The sequence below is a fragment of the Phaenicophaeus curvirostris genome, chromosome 1 (genome assembly GCF_032191515.1).
Source record: "Phaenicophaeus curvirostris isolate KB17595 chromosome 1, BPBGC_Pcur_1.0, whole genome shotgun sequence".
NCBI classification, from domain to species: domain Eukaryota; kingdom Metazoa; phylum Chordata; class Aves; order Cuculiformes; family Cuculidae; genus Phaenicophaeus; species Phaenicophaeus curvirostris.
The window spans coordinates 191,965,848-191,985,980 of record NC_091392.1 but is presented as its reverse complement, the minus strand read 5'-3'; the positions used below and the strand labels follow the sequence as shown (position 1 = coordinate 191,985,980).

General features: G+C 49.3%; 1 protein-coding gene across 1 annotated transcript in view; it reads left to right on the top strand.

Annotated features, from left to right (window-relative positions):
* Positions 1 to 15,993: 15,993 nt before the first annotated feature.
* Positions 15,994 to 20,133, top strand: part of CAPN5 (calpain 5) — a 41,220-nt gene continuing 37,080 nt past the window's right edge. Inside the window, exon 1 of the mRNA XM_069883256.1 lies at positions 15,994 to 16,170. Within this exon, the coding sequence (XP_069739357.1) occupies positions 16,009 to 16,170 (162 nt within the window). The 5' untranslated portion in view covers positions 15,994 to 16,008. The remainder of the gene's footprint in view (positions 16,171 to 20,133) is intronic.

The following is a 20,133-nucleotide window of genomic DNA, read 5'->3' as shown; positions in this document are numbered from 1 at the left end:
CCCCGAGCCCGGCAGGTGAGGCTGAGCCCCGGCCCCGGCAGGGGGGCGGCTCGTCCCCGCGCCCCCGCCCCGCTCCCCCGGCAGCTCCTGCCCCGGGGGATGCTCGGGGCACCTGTGGCTCTGGGGAGCGGGAGCAGCTGCGGCGCGGGGGAGGATAAAAAAGCTAAAAGCGGGGAGCTGCCCCTTCCCCTCTGCTGCTTGCTGCCCTTCCCTCTTGGCAGCGGTGGAGGGGGACGGTGGTTTGGGGGGATGCCAGGGTCGGGGTGCTCCGCTCCGCCCGCTGAAGTCGCTCCCCGCGCGGTTGGAGCTCCCGCTGCGCCCGCCCTGGGTCGCTTCTGCTGGCGGAGCCGAGCTGGACAGAAACTTTGAGCAGCGAGGCCTCAGTGCTGGCTGGAGAGCAGGATGTGAGCGTTAGGATGTGAGGTTTTTGTAGTGTTCTTGGTTCCGTGTTTTGGGGGGAAACCCGATAGCTTTTTAGTAAGTTGTAGGGAAAGTTAAGGTGAGAGGGAGCTGCTGCCCCGGGGCGGGCCAGGCTGCTGCTGGGTGTAGGATGCTGATGTCTTTTCAGGTTTCCAGGCAGGGGTATGAATCTGAATTTCCTGTGTCCTGGGGCTGGGAGGCACCATCCCTTTTTTTCCTGCCCTGAAAATGTTCATTTGGACCCGAGAAACTAACCTGGTGCTTTCTAGTAGAGGGTGTCCCATCAGAATTGGCTCCGGTCCTCCCTGGTCACCCAGGCTGCTCACCTGGCCCCGCAGATCCACCCGCGTGTGATGCTTGTGTTTATTGCCAACTATTTATTACCAATTAACATTACACTTCTGCCTGGATGCTGCGTTAGCTCTGAGCTTGGTGGGAACTGCAGACAGATGTAGCAAATGGAGGCAAAAGCAGGGCAGCAAATGCACGGGTAGTGGAGGATGCTGTTAAAGCCTCAGCTGCTTTTCTTGCTGCAGCCAGCAAGGACCATGCTGCAGACTGTCCTCGGGGAGTCTTATCATCTCCATCTACTCTCACATCTTGGGGAGGCTCAGATCCCCCTCCCAGGCTCAGCCTGGTGTCCAGGTGTGCTGAACTGGTGTTATACTGGGGCGGAGAGCAACACAGCTGTATCTCCCACCCCACACTCTGCACGTGGGTGCTGGGTAGCCCAAAACAGATGCAGAGAGCCTGTCTAGCCGTGCTGCTTGGGATAGCAGTGAGTCGAGGAGGGACTAGCTTATGGATGCAGGCAAGAGCAAGTATCACCTGTTGGGAGCATCCTTGGGGCTGCAAGAACTGGGGAGGGGGAAACACAGTAGAGGCAAACATGGATGGAGGAGCTGGGGCCTGATCTAGGTGCTCACCATTTAGCTCCTGCTCAGTGCAGTGTCTTGAGACAGTCACATGTGTCCTGCTGGTGCAATCCATTTCCCCCTCGCCCTTCCCAGGAACAAACACTGCTGCCTACTTAAAGTAATTCTTTAATGAAAATCGCCTGAGGCTCAGCTCCAGCCCCCGAGCCAGGCTGCAGGGTTGTAAGATCCAAGAAGGACTTATGGATGCTCTTCGAGAGATGCTCCACCCTTGGGAGTTGGATGGGGGGTCTAAATGCCCCCTGCAATGAGTGTGTGTGTACAAATGCTGCTGTATGCGCGGGGGCTGATGTGCCCAGTGTCTGGCAGTTGCCACGAGCAGTGTGCCAGAATTCGTTAGAGAAAACTTTCTCAGCGGCAACGGAGTTGAGGATCGAGGCATTAGCGAAAGGCAAAGCAGATTTTGTGGGAGGCAGCTTGCTGTAGCAGGCCCTGCTCAGACCAGAAATCAAGCCCCTTTGTCATGTCCTAGGGACACGCCGTGTGACATGCAGAAGCAATAGTGCCATCTGCAAAGTGGTGACACGTAAAGAAAGGGGCAATGCGATGTGTCCAAGATACTTGGGAGATTTGTGGCAGAGTCGAGTCCAGCCCTGCTCTCTGCCACCGGCCCTGACATCCTTGCCTGTTCTGGCCAGAGATTACTTAGATGGGGCTTTGACGTGGCCGTGAGTCCAGCAAAATCCCAGTTCAGCTGCTCTCTCCTCGCCGCATTGTCTATTCTAGGGAGCTCTTTCAGTCCGTGATGGATGCCCATGGAGAACTATTGGGGGCATCCTCAAGCCCCAAAGGTGCAGGGTGGTGGAAACCCAGGACTGTTGCCAGAAGGGACTGTGCTGTACTGACCTATAGCTCTGTTCTCATTTTGGGGCAAAGGAGAGGCTGCAGGTCTCCTTTATCTGGAATTGGTGGTGCTTTACACAGTGCATGTGGGAGTATGTCAGTGGAGAAGACTTCTGCTGGTGACTAGGGGAGGTGGCAAAGGGCACCACCAGCCAGATTAATACTACACAGGAGGGTGTAAATCTGATTAAGGCCTTTAAGGAAAGATATGAGTTTATTCTGCTTTTCATTGCCGAGATTCACCTGCAAAACTGAGCTGAGAGGCATCATCCATATGGGTTGGATTAGGTGCTTGGACAGAGGGAACCAGCTAATCGCAAGGATGAGTTGCAGGTTGTGGGGATGTCCTCTAGGGTATGTATCAGGATGTACAGTGGGGAGCTGTATGGCTGGGCTTTGTGCTGTGTTTGGAGGTTGAACTATGCAGGGGCAGCTTAGACTGGGGTTTTGGGGCTCTTTTCATCCTGGGTACCTCTGGGAGTGTAGCAAAAAGGCAAAGGGAACCAGTCAAAGGCTGTTGGTGGGACAAGGGTACGGAAGAGTTAATGTGGAAGGACCAGGATCTGAGATCTGGTGCTTGAGAGTATTAACTCAGCCTGGAGCAGGTGCAGGGAAGCTGGGCTCTGAGGCTGATCGGAGGGATGGAGAGCTATTATACAAGGCTATAATCGCTCAGTGAAACAAAGGCGGAGAGGGGATGTACTTGCTGCCTATAAATACATCCAAGGGGTGAACACCAGGGGGGCAGAAGAGCTATTTAAACTGTAAGACAGTATTGGTGTGGGGGCAAATGGATGTGAATTCATTCAGTTTAGCTTGGGAGGCTTATCTAGAGGCTCGGCAGCTGCATCCCATCAGAAGAGGATGGGAGAGTGGGACTTGGGGCACTTCACCCCTGTTCTAAGTTGCTTGACTGTGATATAAAGTGGATTTGGAGCTTGTTGAGGTAGGAGGCTGGGACTCGCTGGTCCAGACACCCTGTCCTGATGTTTCCTTTGGGAAGAGCTGTGTTAGCTGAGCAGGTCTTGCTGTTTGCCCAGTGCAGGACCAGAGCAGGCATGAAGCAGCTGAAACCCAGCAACGTCACTAAGACAATTTTTTTTTTCTTTTATTATGCCTCAAAAATAAAAAAAAAATCCAGCTCTCCTTTCTCTAGTTGCTGTGCAGATTAATAACAAAGCATTGATGCTTTAAGAAGGCTTTGGATCTGATCCCAAGAGCAGATTTAGACAGCGTTTGTGCTGGGCTATGATGATACTAAGAATGAGTGCATCCTCTAAATCTGTTCATGCTTGTGCATTCATTACTAGATATTTTTGTCTGGTCCAGAGGTGCAAAATCCCTCTCCTAATGCTTACTCCAAGCAGGGCAGCAGCAGACTACATGGAGAATGAGAAGGATGCAGCTGTGCCTTGAAGGCTGGGATCAGCACTCTCCCTTCTTCTCCTCACTAGCCTCTACTGGTGTCAACTCCTTTCTCTGCAGATGTCCAGAGCTGAAACCTCTTCCATACCTGCAGGAGGGTTACTGCCTGTAGAGAGTCATCCATTGTCCTTTGCTCGTGCCATGGTGTACTGGGGCTCACTTAGGTACTGTTTATTTGGTGATATCTTCATGCCTTAGCCTTCACCTGCTCTTCTGAGCTGCTCATAGGGCACAAAGGCTCAACAACGATGGGCTTGCGTTGACTTGCTTTGGGCCAGGCAGTATCCATCATCTCCTGGCCCCGCAGGCAGCGTTATCGCAGATGGAGAATGAGGTGCGCAGATGGGGAATGAGGTGCGGCGATTACTCTGGCTCTGCTCACTTCCAGTTCATTACCCAGGGAGAAAGGCCCATGCTCTGGGTACTACAGAAAATGGACACAGACCCATTGGCTTCACGGGACTGCTTGCATTTGCACCAGTCCAGTGTCTGTCTGGCTACAACATTAACCCTTTGCCTGCTCTTAGCTCTCCCCTATGCGCTGTTGAAGCTTTTAATATATGGGTTATTTGTGCTAAATTGGCTTACACTGTAGGAGAGAACCCCATTCTGTTGCCTCCATGATTTCTTGAGGTCGTGATGGAAATAAGAATGGTTGCAATTGAGTTTTTCACGTCCTCTGGGAAAAAATCCTTTCTCCTCTGCACTGTAGGACATGGGAGAGTTCAATAGCTTTTTCCTTTATGCACAATGCATTAGTTTTCATCCAATACTGCAGATCTTCATGCTTTGGGGATCCTCCTGCACTGGAGATGCGACAGATGATACACCTGCAAAGCCATGCGGGGAGCCCACAGGGTTTGCAGCATATAGGTCAGAGAACCAACTCCTTTGGGCCTGATCCAGCCCTTCAGAGGAGACTGGACTGAGCTTCCTGCCCTGGCTGGACTGAGCTGCTCACCCCCTGCCTGCTCATGCATCCCGTAGGCAGCTTTAGTGTGCACTAGGGGGTATGTCCCAATTCAATAACACTTTGATGCATTTTACCTTAAAATACCCTTCCGGCACAGAAAAGTGCTCCCTGTCCCTTGATTTGCCCTTGTGCAAAAATGACCGGTTTTAGTCCTCCCACCATTCATCTGAGCATCATCTCTGCTGTCTTCTGTCCCGCTGTTTCAGTCAGTCATAAGCATAGGTTAAGGGGAAAGGGGACTGTAAAGCAACACAACCACCTTAACACCGTGAGACTGGAAAACCTTAATGGGAAGCCCTGAAATGGTGTGTGGGAGAAGGTTTCTTCTCCCCACCATGCAGGTACCTCTTTAGCTTATCAGGCAAATTGTGTGCCTGGCTGGCTGGAGCTCATCCTCATGTGAGGGAGGCTGCAGCTCTGTTTTATTCCTTTGAGGTTTATCCTGTAACCTGGCCATAACTAATCAAACACAACTGCAGCAGCCCAGGGCAGGGCTACAGCTTTCCCATCAGGGAAGGGGATGTGTAATATTGCTCTTTATGGAGTTACAACATGAGAGGCGGAAGGTCTTTCTGATTACCAAGTGAAAAGGGCAGTACTGCAGCTCTGCTCCTGCCTGGCTTTGCCTTAATCCATGATGCTTTTCCCTCACTGTGTGTTTGTTGTTGTTGCTGGTTTTTTTGGTCCTGTCTCCAGATAATTCATACAGTGAATTCTCTGGCTGAGAAAACACATCCCTCTTTGCAGTGAGCTCCCTCTGTTCCAGTTTACATTGCATTTCTACTTATTTGACGTTCATTGGTCAGGATGCAGATGGCTCTGGTTGACTCCATCCCTTCCCAGCCCATCCTGAGTTGTTCCACCATTGCCCTCGGCCCCCTTATAAAGAAAGAGGAAGCATGACTGTTGCTCAGAGTTTGAGGTTAATTTGGTTTTGATTTTTCACGAGCCATATCCTGGTAAGCAAGAGCTTCCTACAAAGTATTTGCACGCTTGCTGCTCTGCTCTGAAAGCCTTGCAGAGCTGGTCCTACCAGTTGTCTGAGCGTGTATGAATACTGTAAGGGGTGATCCTGGATGATTAAGGGAGGTGATTTCTCTGCCAGGCAAAGGGAAGTCTTGCATTCATAATAGATGCAGTTGCAAACTCTGCTTTTGCAAGGAGCCAGGACACCCCACCTCCTGTTGTGTGGGCGTTTGATGGGCCTGGTGTCCGCTGGCTGCTTGCCCAGCAAGTCTTGCCTTTGGCTACCCAGCTGATTTTCATGCAGGAGCAGGAGAAGTGGTGATTTGTTGTGTCTAATGCGGTGCTGGGGCTGCAGCAGGTTTCTGTCCTGTGTGGGCAAGTGAAACACTTGTTCATATCACAGGGTAGCTCTTGTATGTACCCTGTGACTCACTGCTCTAGCTCAGGGCTGCTCGGGCACGATATCTAAAGAGGTACGGAGCAAGGAGTTCTATCGGGAATCCTGCTGGGAAAGGAGGCAGGGCTTAATCAACACCACAGAGCCCTGTGCTCAGCTCACGCTCTCCTGCTTGCTGTTAACCATGTGGTAATAACGTGTCCTGAGCCACCTCCTGCAGACAAGCTGGTGCCCACTCTGGCTTCGGGCAGCTTCTGGACAGACATCATCGCAGTCACAGGCATTTTTGCTGGGAGGAGAGTAGGGCTTTGGATGGATGGCTGCTTTTTTCCTCTCTGTGTAGGGTCACTCTTGATGATGCCACCTGTAAAGCCATCGTCTGGAGGATGTCCCTTAGGGGCACCCCCAGCTGGGTGAGTGGAGATGCATCCAGGGCTGTGGATGCTCTCAGAGGTGTGGAGAATCTGGATTTTGCCCACAGACATGAGGTTGGAGGAGCAGGGTTTCAGTCTTTTCAGTTAGTTTGATCTGGAGAACCTGCCTGAGGGCACAGCTCAGGATGTGAGGAAGGGCTAAATAGGGCAAGGTCTCTTTCTGCATTACCACAGACAGGGCCCCAGAGGACCATGCAGAGCCCCATGGGTGCAGAGGTCCTACCTTGCTCTCTGGACCACATGGAATGGGATAACATAGGGATGCATCACATCCTGACAACTGATCCTGTTACAGAACTGCTGGGAAGCAAAAGCGGAGGTGGGTGCTGTGCCAGAGCATGACCCCCTACCAAAGGTCACGTTGCGTTGGCGCATGGAGATCACCTGCACTTTCTTGAAGTGATTGTACCTTTTAAAATGATTCATCTTTCCCTGAGTATTTATGCTATGCACAATGCTCTTGTGGTGCTGTTTGACCATCCAGCTGTAGTTATGAACCAGCTGTGACCCATGGGGGGTATCCATCCAACCTCCTATTATTTGAGGCTGAATGGAGGTTGGTGTTGGTGTTACAATATATTCTGGGCTGAAGCTGCAGAAGGAATGCTTTGGATCAGCCAGAAGGACAAACAGCACAACTAGTCTGGGAGGGACAATCTGGTAGGATCCAGCTGTCTCGATTCAGTCTCCCAGAGTAGCTACAGCCCCGTTATCTCTTCTGCTCCTTGGGCACATCCACGTCTTTTGAAGTTCAATTGCTTTAATTATCCCAGAAGCTAAAGTAGCTATTGAAGGCAGAGGATTTGCATGGAGTTGTGCTGCATTTTATCTGTGCTAATGATGAGTTTTCTGGATGAATTTTCTGGCTACCCAGACCTCATAACAAAGTATCTCTGTGACTTGTAATGCCCAAGAAAAAGGCTCTCTAGGCTACCTCAGGCAATGTCCTGTGACTCTTCTGTCCTTCCCTCTAGCCATGTCACAGAGGTACAGATCTGTCTTTAGACCGTAATATTTTTGCCCAGCTGGAAAGAAGTACAGTGTGAGTGTATTGATGTGGTGCAAGGCTTCCAGTGTAGTCAGTATGACCGGAGGAAAAGAAGCTGGTCCAGACATTTCATTAGAAGCCTTGAACAAATAATAAAAATACACATCCAGTCTACTCCTACAAAGATAGCATCTTTTTTTTTTTTTATAACCAGTGGTGATCAAAATGGATGCTGAGAAGGGCACAACACTGCTGTTTCCTCATGAGGTGGATGGTCTCTGTTTAGCACAATGCACATGTGGAGTGACAGCCCTCATGGGATGAGGAAAGCCCATGTGGCTGGACAGCCACTGGTGGAGTTGGCTTGATTCTGTGTGTATGACTTTGCTTTAGGCTGCACTTCTCTGATGCCTGGAAACCTGCTCTTTGTGAGCAATGCCATGTTTGAGCCTAGACCTTTCTAGGTGAGACCAGCTGCACGTCTCTACACTGGGTTCAATCTGGTGTATATAGACCTGGGGGACCCCTAGAGAAGGTTCCTGCCATCAGCAAAGGCTTTTTTTGGGGAAGCCCCAGGTCTCTGGAGTGAGTTCCGGAGCACTTCGTTGTTGCTAGTGCTCTATGCTGCTCCTTACAATTATTAACCAGGTTCATGGTCACAGTGCTTGGGCATGGAGGGTTAGCAAAACAATGTCTGTCTTCAGGGTCTGGGCATTGGCAAAGCCTGTTAGTTATCTTTCAGTGTTCCTTCTCCAGCTTCTGCTGATATACAAGGGTTTTTAACTCTGCTGTGGCCTAGGGAACAAGGCTAGTGCAATGCATGTCTGCTGGCTTAGGACTGGCTTAGGGCTTGAACAGCCCCTGGGGACATGTTGGGGGTACCCAAAACTGAGCTTTCTCTGCTTTCCTCAAACCATGAATGGATTGGGATGAGCTAGACCCGGAGCGGTGAATATCTCTGGCTCCTGTCTGCTTCTCTCAGCCAAGGCTGGCTGGTGGCACGTTATAGCCTCCCTCTTCCCACTGTTTTTGGGTCTGTCCTCTTGCACTCCTGTCTCTGCTAGTCCTGTGTCTCTCCAGCCTCCTGCATGTGCCAGTCAGGCATATGTCCTGGTCCTGTCTGACTTTAACATCTGTGTGGAGCAGCAGGGTCAATCTGGACAGTGCCACAAATGCATTTTGCATGCAGTGGTCTTGCCAGGCAGACCTTGCTGCCAACACAGGGTTATTAGGGTGTTTACAGTGCAGGGCTGCTCTTTCTTCCTGCAGCTCCAGCACTGACTCTGTTTGCAAATGGTGACTCATATCTGCAAGGAATTAGGAACTCCCAAGGCCAAAGGTGGCCCTGTGTGAGTTATCCAAGTGGAAGGGAGCTCCTGGCCATCACACCCACTTGCCTTTAGCAGGAAATGGGTATCCAAGGATGCCCAGACCTTCATTAATCCCAGCCTTCCCCGGAAAAAACATATTTCACAGAATCACCAGGTTGGAAAAGACCCATCGGCTCATCGAGTCCAACCATTCCTATCAACCATTAAACCATGCCCCTCAGCACTTCATGCACCTGTCTTTTAAACACCTCAAGGGATGGTGACTGAACCACGTCCCTGGGCAGCCTGTTAAGTGCCCAATGAACCCTTCTGTGAAATTTTTTTTTCCGATGTCCACCCTGAACCTCCCCTAGTGGAGCTTGAGGCCGTTCCCCCTTGTCCTGTCCCCTGTCACTTGGGAGAAGAGGCTATCACCCTCCTCTCTACAAGCTCCTTTCAGGTAGTTACAGAGAGCACTACACCTCCATGCAAACCCACTGGCTGCTTATGTCTCTCCCTGCACCATCTTGTTGCCATTAAGCAAGGAAGGAGTGAAATTCTGGAGTGAAAAACCGAAGGAAATAAGCAAGCATGATAAAAATCACTGTGCATTGCTGGAAACAGCCTCTAAATTTGACATCTTATCTTTCGTTGATTTTGTGCAGATGTTGCCAGCCAGGCTTGCTTTGGTGATATGGAGTCATTTGTGGTAGTTTTCTGCTAGGATGAGTAACCCTGGCCCCTTCCCTGGCTGCGCTACAAATGCACTTTTTAATAAAAGATTACTGTTTTCTTGAGGTTTTTGCAGTAATAGCCTGCTGTTAGACAGCATCTTCCTCTGTAGGTTTCAGAGTACTTTGCAGAAGGGACTAGGATCTCTGCAGATGGAGCACAATGCTTTTCCCATTCCATAGAGGAGGTATCACCGGGGAGCATTTGCCATATTTAACATGCTTGCAGAAAGCCTTATCAATGCAGTGGGTTTATTCACTTGGAACAAACAGCCCTTAACCCATCAGTATTTTTTTGAGACTAAATCCACTCCACCTGCTTTGAAGGGGGACAGCCTATCCCCATGTGCATGCACACAACATTAATGCTCTGGCTGAAAGGTGCTGTGTCCAGATTCACACCCCAGCTGTGCTGCAACAAACCACTGAGAAAAATCAGAGCTCGATGTAAATATTGAGACATAAATGGTTAGTTCACTTTTAGCCTAGTGGAGTTTTTAGCTCTTAGATGAGTACAGAGATACTACCGGATGAAGAGAAGAGATAAAGACCAGAAAGGGACATTCACTCTTCCGTTCTTCAGCAGTTTATTTCATGAAATAACAACTGTAAATGCTCAGTAATCTGCCTTTTGGCAAAAGCAGCTGCTCTATAAAGACATCCAACTCTGCTCAGAAACATCTGGAGTTGAACCACCTATGACTTCCCATAGGAATTAGCTCTCTTCATTAACCATGGTCAATTTGAGAAGAAATGATGTTGTGTTTTCTAGTTTTCATCAGTGTGGCTTCACCTTCCAATTGTTGTGGACCTTGCTAGTGCAGGATGCTACATGGTGCTGCTGGCTCTTCAAATCCAAAGTGAGGAAAGGACTTTGAGAATGCAGCTCAGACCTGCTGTGGACCATGTGTTGCTGGTCCTGATGGCCTTTCAGTGGGATTGTCACTTTGCAGTCCATGACTTGAGGATTTTGTTCATAGAGATGTTGGCTAAGAGGTATGGAGTGCTGGTGTAAAGAGTGATTCACGGTTCAACTGCATCTTCCCTGCATCTTGGAAAAAAGGTGTATAAAGCTATCCTTTTTTCAGTAGCGTTTCCACCAGAGAGCTGCACTTTTGTGTTGATAGGCAGGCAGGCAACCCCAGTATTGTCCCATGTCTAGTAATACAAATGCCCAAGAAGGCTGAAAAAAAAATTTTGATAACATTTTTAGAAAAAGCATGACCGCTCTGGATGATGCCACAACACCCTGCTATCAGGATGCAGTGTCATAGGTGGCCCACATGAGACTGCACCGGGTTGGAGATTAGGCAACCACATGCCTGGTTCCCACGTTGTCTTCTTGTCTAATCCTATGCTTTTGCAGTGCAGTGTCAAAGATATCTAGTGTTCAGTGCTGGAGAACGCAGGCCAGCAGATCCTGTTTCCTAAGAACAAAGTGTTTTGTCTGACCTAGAGGCAGACAACTGTAGAATCTACAAGCAAGGAGTCCTTTGCTCCTTGCTGGGCTGCTGCCTTGCAATAACCCAAGTGTGATGAGCCTGTGCCACCTAGCCATGGTGCAGGACCCTCCGAACTGGAAGGGAAGGAGAGAAAGCAGTTTGTGGGTGAGGAGGGAACAGCCTTTCAGCAAGTATTTGGTCCTGGCTAATGCAAGCACTTTCAGTCCTTCTCCCCATTGTAGCCATGAACATTACCAGCTGGCAGGAGCTTGAATGCCTGGATGTTGCGGGAGGTTAAAAGGGGGAGACCACAGCACCCCTGAGTCAAATGGCTGGCTCCCTCCTCCAATAAAATAGTTTCCTGTTTAACTCGCTTGTGGCTGGACTGAGGTTGGGTTCAGACCTCTGTTTCCAAAAATTCAGGTCTGTGAAGAGCTGTGAGTGCAGATACCTCTTCCTGCTCACAGATAAACACGTGCAACTGAAGGGTTGTTAATTCAGACCGGGCATGAAAATCCCCAATTCTTGTGCTCCTGGAGTATTCTAGCTTGGTGTAAGCAGGCAAAAAATAATTAGACAGTCCTTGAGTGTTTTAATGTGGGAGATCTAAAGTTCAGCCTGGTAAGCATGAAATGCTGCAAATTAGATGGAATAATGAATTTTAACACTGCCCTAAGAACACCCCCCTCACTCCTTCCTTTTAATTATTTTTGCAAGGGTTTTTTGGGGGGGAGGTTTTGGTGGTTTTTTTTAATGATCCTGAGCAGTATCCCTTCTTATTCTGTTTGGCATTTCCTTTGCAACTCAAATCCGTCTCCACTCTCTCATGTGAGAGCAGCCCTGCAGCGAGGACAGATGGCTGTTGAGGTGGCAGTCACTGTGGGGTGGGATAGGAGGGCAAAGAGTTGGCCCTTTTCCCCCAGGCAAATTCAGATAACAGAAAGTCTGGAGCTCCTTGGCTGAGAGGACCTCAGTCCTATTTTCATAGGGATGGACATTCCCCAGGGCATCTCATGGAAGTTGTCAGCATTGCAAGGGTCATTGAAAAATGCAGCTCCAAGCTGTTGTTGCAGGGCTGCCTGGGGAGGAGCAATAATTTTATGAATGAGCACACAAATGCCAGTTCTCGGCCACAGGACAGGCTGTGGAGTGGCATCCAGCGTCTCCTGCCTCAAACCCGTAACTCCTGCCTTAACTTGAGCATGGCTTTTAGAAAGGCACCAAACCTCCCTCCCCTCCTCTCCAGGCTCTGTTCCTAAATCTTGCTGGTTCTTTCTGCACTACCTCCCATAGAAATGTCCTTTCCGGTCTGTCAGCCCAGTACATCACCAGTCCAAGCAATTCATCATGTGTCTCAGTTAACAGCAGCATCCTTCTTTCTCAGCCTGTTGTATTTGTGCAGAAGGCAGCTGCCAATGGCAGTTTTGCCTGTGTCTCTCTGTAGCAGTGACTGCTGTCAGTGCTGGAATCCTGACTGATGGTCATTCAAAAGGAGCTCTTTCACTGCTGAGATATCCTCATGACCTCCCTGGGAACATCTCTGCTGTCCTCTCCCTTCTGCTGGAGATCCAGCAGTAATCTGGTGTATTATTCAGGTTTTGATATTGGGCCATTTATTTTTTAAGGCATCTGATCATGCAGCTGATGCATCTGGGAAACTGGTCCTGATGCCAAAGAAAAAAAATCTCATGAGCATCACTATAAGCCCTTTATACCACTGTATCTCAATGCACTGCTGAGCTGCCTTCAAAGGTTCCTGTGTGAACTAATACTTTTTTAACTAGCTGCACGCAGGCAAGGTCCTAGCAGGTCTCCCTGTCTTTGGCCTGCAAGCTAAGATGTTATAGAATCATAGAATCACAGAATAACCAGGTTGGAAGAGACCCACCGGATCATCGAGTCCAACCGTTCCCATCAAACACTAAACCATGCCCCTTGGCACCTCGTCCACCCATGCCTTAAACACCTCCAGGGAAGGTGACTCAACCACCTCCCTGGGCAGCCTGTTCCAGTGCCCAATGACCCTTTCTGTGAAAAATTTTTTCCTAATGTCCAGCCTAAACCTCCCCTGGCGGAGCTTGAGGCCATTCCCTCTTGTCCTGTCCCCCGTCACCTGGGAGAAGAGGCCAGCTCCCTCCTCTCTACAACCTCCTTTCAGGTAGTTGTAGAGAGCAATGAGGTCTCCCCTCAGCCTCCTCTCCTCCAGGCTAAACAACCCCAGCTCTCTCAGCCGCTCCTCATAAGGCCTGTTCTCCAGCCCTCTCACCAGCTTTGTTGCTCTTCTCTGGACTCTCTCCAGAGCCTCAACATCCTTCTTGTGGTGAGGGGCCCAGAACTGAACACAGTATTTGAGGAGCGGTCTCACCAGTGCCGAGTACAGAGGGAGGATAACCTCCCTGGACCTGCTGGTCACGCCGTTTCTGATACAAGCCAAGATGCCATTGGCCTTCTTGGCCACCTGGGCACACTGCTGGCTCATGTTCAGTCGCTGTCAACCAACACCCGCAGGTCCCTCTCCTCCAGGCAGCTTTCTAGACAGACTTCTCCTAGTCTGTAGCACTGCACAGGGTTGTTGTGCCCCAAGTGCAGGACCTGGCATTTGGCCTTGTTAAACCTCATGCTATTGGACTCTGCCCAGCGGTCCAGCCTGTTCAGATCCCTTTGCAGAGCCTCCTGACCCTCCAGCAGATCGACACTTCCTCCCAGCTTAGTGTCGTCCGCAAACTTGCTAAGGGTGTACTCAATGCCTTCATCCAGGTCATTGATAAAGACATTGAACAAGGCTGGACCCAGCACCGAGCCCTGGGGAACCCCACTTGTCACTGGCCTCCAGCTGGATTTCACACCATTTCCCACCACTCTCTGGGCCCGGCCAGCCAACCAGTTTTCCACCCAGGAGAGTGTGCGCCTGTCCAGGCCAGAGGCTGTTTCTCAAGCAGAACCCTGTGAGAAGCTGTGTCAAAGGCTTTACTGAAGTCCAGGAAGACCACATCCACAGCCTTTCCCTCATCCAGCAGCCGAGTCACTTTGTCAGAGAAGGTGATCAGGTTAGTTTGGCAAGACCTGCCTTTTGTGAACCCAAAATCATAGAATGATTTGGGTTGGAAGGGACCTGTAAAGGTCATGAAGTGCAGCCCGCTCTGCAGTGAGCAGACATTTTTATAGTTGTAAACTATAACATCTCAAATCTGCAGTCTTGGAGGATCATTACTAAATGCTCACAGTGTTCTTCCTCCATGTCGAGGACATAGGAGTAGAGAAACATCAGGGTAGGTGGGCGGTTTGACATCCGGTGCTAGTGGTGTAGAAGATGCATTTACCTGTTCTCCTAGTCCATCCTGTGCAGCTCGTGCAGGGTGGTGCCTCTCTTGTAGTTCAGGTTGCATTTAAGACCTACTTGTCCCTTTGCACAGTTGTTTGCAGTCACTGCATCTCAGAGCGTGGGGCTGGGACACACTAGGTGATTTGGAGAAACGTGTCTGGCTGGCATAAAGCACCCCACAAGCTGCTTTAGCAACTGATCCTCAGCAGGAGAGACCTGTGGAACAGCCAATGAGGGGATTATTTTGGGTTCACTTAAGCTCTAAGTGATGAGCACTCATGCTGCTAATCAGACTGATATATTCTGTTAATTAAAGCCTGTGCTATGCTCTTCTGCTTTGCAGAAGTAAAGTGGTTTTGTCTCTCCCAGGCAAGAGGAGGTGGTGCTCTCAAAGGATTCCTCTGCATTAGTTTAGCTCTCAAACATCTGCTTTCCTTCATCTAATCCTGATTCATTAACAAGGGATGTGACACTGCTCCTAAATTGATGCCCAACAGTAAATGATCATATAATCCCTTGGATTGTTTACGAATTAGCTGCTTCCAATTAGCCTTTATTGCAATTTTCTTGTCCTACCACATGTGATGATACCACAATAGGCATATGGTTTCCATTTGTCTCACTGGGAGCAATGAGTTATGTCAGGTTGCTGGACACATCTGCCTGCGGGAAGAGACACCCTTCGTTTTACTGTGGGTTGTGTTGGACACTACAGCTGGGATTCTGTGACACACAAACCCCCATTTCTTTAGGAAACATGACTAGATGTTTCCAGACCAGAGTCAGTAATAGTCAATGATTTGAAAAGGATTTTCCATTCTGGGGAGAGAGGGGGAGTATAAACGGCTGTAGTAAGTAAATACAGTGAAACTTTAGGGAAGGAGCTTTGGAAGAAGTTCTGTGATGTAGTAAAGGGGAACAACGTAGAACACCCCTTTCCCTTGTGTCTGCTGTGAGACCAAGGTGACTAGACCGGCAAGGTAGAGGGGTGAGGACCTAACCAAAGTGGTTGTTACCCAGTGACCAAATGGCAAGGGTGTTGGAGAGGTGCTGCTCTCTCTCAAGGGCCATTTGGGCAATGGTTTCCTGCTGTCTTCTGTAATTCAGATCTCTGCCCTGGAAGCTAGACATTTGTCAAGATAGAATAATTAATTCAAAATCACGTGGTGCTCTGCCAGGAGGCCTTTTTTAATTAAAAACAAATCTGATAAAGTCTACTGAAAAATTGGTGTCTTTGATGAAATTGTGAGATCTATGTCTGTAATTCAGGGCTGCATGGTGAGGGTGCTCCAGGTAGGGCTCAGCCCCCACAGAACCTGCAAATACCCATCTTGCAGGTGTTGCCTTCTCCTCCTTTGCCTTTGAAGGCTGTTTTTCCCAAATAAGTTACAAATTCTCTCAAAGGCTGGACACCAGTTATGGTCTCCTGCTGTGCCTGTTTTTGTGGCGTTAGGCGAGCTCTGGGGAAAATGGGAGTCCTATGTCCAGAGGATCTGCAAGGTGTGGTTGAGCTTTGAGGAATCGTGCATGTCTTCTCGTTTGGATGCATGATGTTTCATGTCTGTATAAGTCAGTGATGGAGCACACTGATATGTCCTGGAATGAGCCAGAGGTGCTTCATGGGACTATAAATGTGGGGTCTAGCAATGTAGGACAGCCATACCTGGGGGAAGGCAGAAACAGAGGGTGGGTGGTTGTCTCCAGCCACAATGTCTTGGTCCTACCACACAGATGCAGACCACAGGAGGATTGAATGTCCCTGGCTAGACCCTGCCACATCTCACTTCCATTCTGCCTGTCTTCCCAGGGCTGGTGGGGAAGGATGTTTTCCTCAGTGAAGCCATACGAGAACCAGCGCTATGCCTCCCTGAAGAAGGAGTGTCAGAGGCGGAAGCAGCTCTTTGAGGACCCCCTTTTCCCTGCCAATGATGACTCACTCTTCTACAAGTCAAGGATCCAGGGCATCCAGTGGAAGCGGCCAAGAGTAAGTGCACCCATCCCCTTGCCCCTCATCACTGCTTTCCATCATCTCTGCTCTCAGGCATTCTTGGAAATGCACAGCACGTTCTTCACCAAGGGTGCTGAGCCCCAGCTGACATCTCTCCCCAGCAGGGTTTTTAGTTTATTTGTCTAGGCTCGGCATCATGAGCCTCTGGGTTGCCAGGGAGACCTGCTGCATTCTGGTCCAAGCTATTCTGCCCCAGTGAGGTCCAAAAGCAAAGGAGACTTCTTCATGACTCAGTTTCCCCATGCATAAAACAGAGAGGAAATTTGTAGTCAGATTGGTGTTGGGCACTTTTGTTAAGTCTGGTGGGCAGGGCAAAGAGTTACCTCTGAATACTTTTGGAGATCCATTTGGAAAGGGAAAGGAAGATAAGCTTCAGGTAGGTTTGTTAGTCTTGGGGTCTTTGGGAGGTGAATGATCTAATCATCCTTCCTTTCCTGTGCAAAATCAGTGCCCTCCTCAAAAGACTCTCTGCTTGTTTTCTGTGCTGCTGTGTATGGCATGGAGGCAGCGTGGGAGGGCTGGGGGTAACATTGCCTGTCCCCAGTGCTGCCTGTCCCCCTTCTACTGTCCTCAGTGCCTGCCCAAAAGATGCACATCAGGGCCTTAGGGCGCAGTGTCTAGAGGAATTGGTATGGCCGTCTGCTGGGGGTTGATCCACTTCTCTGACTGGCCACTTCTCTGACTGGCGTGAAAAGTAAGGGGTCTCAGAAAGCAATGATAATGGTGGCTGGGGAGAGGCAATATCACAGCATCTGACGTGCCTGGTTTTCTTTCCTTGCCTGCAAGGAGGAGCAGCCCTTGCTGCCCAGCCAGTGTCATTTTCCATGCAGCTTGGTGCATTTCAGTGTGCCAGGGTTGCCTGGGCTGCCGTTGTCCTCCTCACCCCTACCAGCAGCCCAGAAAATCAGCTGGCCTCTTGCAAGACAGTGCCACGTCTGTCTGGGCGAGGCAGTTTTGGGGGGGTGGACAAAAAGGCTTTGTGTAAGGGGAGGGATAGAGCTAAACTGACTCTTTCTGTGTGGTAGGAGGGGCTAAGCCCCCAAGCATCCCACCAGGCTGATCGTGGGAGGATATCTCACTTCCCACTGCTCTGCCTTGGGCTCTTCTATGTCAGGTCTGCCTGGACATGGAGTTTATGCAAGGTTCTGCATGTGTTTTACCTTATTCCTTTGTCTGCTGGACTGGAAAGATGCTCTGTGCACAGCTGCCTTCTGGAGACAGGGCCCACCATGGGTTGGTCTTATTGTGGAGGATATGAGCACAACTTGCATGTCCCACATATAGGTGATGCCAAAGACTTTCTAAACAGCTTTCTCTGGGACTAAAGGGTAGGATGTATGTTCCCCCACCTTGCTGGTTTGCATTCAGAGATGCAAATTAATTCAGTCCCGTGTCTAGTGACAGAGGGTTGGATCCAGCTGTAGAGGGACAAAGTTCGCTCATCTTCTGCTAAGCATCTGTGTCTCAGAACTTGCTGCCTGGATTGCGAACGATTCTGATTATCCATACTTTGTCAGGCATAGACTTGTTGATGCTTCTTTTCAGGTAGAAGGGAGACCTTTTCTGAATGGATGACCCACTCAGCTCATTTTCATTCCTTGTTCAGATGTGTAGCATCAGCTCTTACCTAGGAAGACATGAGGTCAGCCAGCAAGGTATCATCCTGTTGCTCCCTTGCTCCCAAGAGCATGAAGTCTTTCTAAGAAAGGTTTCTGCAACTTCTGGCATGCTCAGCTAAGTCCCAAGTCAATCCCTGCTGAAGGATGAGATGGATTTAAGGGCTTTCAAACCAGCCAGCTCTGCAGTTTAAACAGGAGCTTCTTCTGGTATGGGCTGACAGTGGGAATGGGTGTTAGAAGCTAGTCCCACATGCAAGCAAGGTCCTGCATGCTTAACTAGAAGTGGAGATGATCCCTCTTCCACTGCTTCTTCACCAGATAAGGGAACTTTGCATGCTGAGCAATAGCAGTCCCATTGTGCCACTGTCTGGTAGGATCATCTGATCAGACCTATCTGTCTGCCCTGACCATAAAACCATAAAATTGCTATAAAAAATAGAATTTGAGCTCACATGTGCCCTGGTTACAGCTGAATTTCCAGAGGCCTCTTTCTCTTAAACTTCCCCAGGTTCTTTACTTTCAGTTTTCTGTTTTGGCAAAAAGTGACTGAAGTTCATGGGTAGGAGAACTGCAAATGCAAAGTGACATGTTTAGTTTCTGAACCCAATACTGCCTGAATTCTTACTGGCTTTCTCAGCAAAAGGTCCCAGCATCTTTTGGAAGAAAGCAAACATGGTGCGTTGGGGTGTTATGGATTTGATATACATCTCACTACTTAGCTGTCTGCAAAAGAGCTTGGAGGCACCGTCAGCTTTTCCAGTTCAATGCAGTGTTCAGTGGGATCCAAAATATCAATGAAGTTAAAATCAACTACTCTGCTTGTGTGGTAATTGCACAGTACGGTTATTAAGCCACACTAAGTCCCTACATCATCTTTCTGTTACAACCAGCAAATATTTCCTTAGGCAATCGCATTTCATTCTTGTTTAGAAGACACAGAGTGATACTCCCAGCTTTTGGCAAGTGCAGTTTTGGGGAATTCCTGACCCAGCAATGGAGTCTGCCTGTCCCAGGGACGCTGTCTGCAGGAGGAGATGGTGTGTACACACCTCCGTTATCTCTCAGGGCCATGACCATGGTTTGTTTTGGAGAATTTCAGCTGGAACTGCATGATAAAATGCAAGAGCTCATCATGCCTTAAGCCTTACTGTGAGAGCGGAGTGCATGGAGAATGTAAAATAAAAGGGTATTGGCTATTAAAAACAACTGTTGGCTTTCTCAGAAAGATTGTCACTTATGGTCTATGCAGAGAAGTGATATGCAGGAAGGAAGTTTTTCAGGCAAAGCACTCGTGTGTGAAAAGTAACTGTAGTGAACTCACAGGGGTGGTGGGGATGAGCTTTGGGCAGAGGTAGTATCTCATTCCTATATAGTTACATTTACATCTGCACTAGTACAGATCGAAACAGCCCATCACTCGTGTACATCTCTTCCTTCCCTACCAGAAGCTGCCCTCATCCTTTCTGCTTCTCCACATGCTCCCTTTTGCTTTGAAATAAAATCCAAACCAAAAACTAAAAAGCAATCTCTGCAGTGCTCTCCCTCTTGCTTGAGGTTTTTCTGGGCAGGGAGTACTGGAGGGATTTGCTGGAACAGCTCATGAAACCCCTTCCCGGGTCAGGCTGTTTTGCTTCAACTTCCTCCTGCATCTGGCGTTTCAGCCTTTCCTGGGACAGGCTCAGCCTTATTCTTTCCAGTGGGGTGTCCTCCCTCCCTCCCTTTCTTGCTGCTTTTCCCTGGCCTCAAATCCTACTCTGGATGCCAGATCTTTGCAGAGGGAGCAGCTGTTTGAGCTGTCTAATCAAGCTTTGGCTTCGATGGTTGTTTGTCGGACGTCTTCGTGATGCAGCACAGCAAAATCAGAAAGCTAATTGCTCCAGTGTAGCAGAGGGAGGGAAGCCGTAGGCATCAGCCTGAGCTGGGATCCCAAAGAGAATTTTTTTCATGCATCCACTTGAAAAATGAGACTTGCTGCTCATTGCTGAGCCAAAGTAGATTTTGAAGCTGGCTGGGGCAGCATCAACGGCTCTTTCTGGCAGCAAGACTTGACTGTTGTGTTAGAAATTAAACCTAGCATTTTGGGCTAAGCCCAAATTGTAGTTCCTTGCTTGAAACTCCTTCTCCCTCATACTCTGCGTGTTACCATGTGAAGACAAGGGAGATCTCTGCATGCAGGCGGGAAGTACCACCCTCAAAGTCTTGGTCTGATCCTCAAGCTCTGTTTTTCCCTCTCCCTGATTGAGACAAATGCTGGCAGTGCAGCATAGGAGCAGGAGTTTTAGTCTGTGCATTGGTGAGCTGGTCTGGGCTTTTGGGAGCT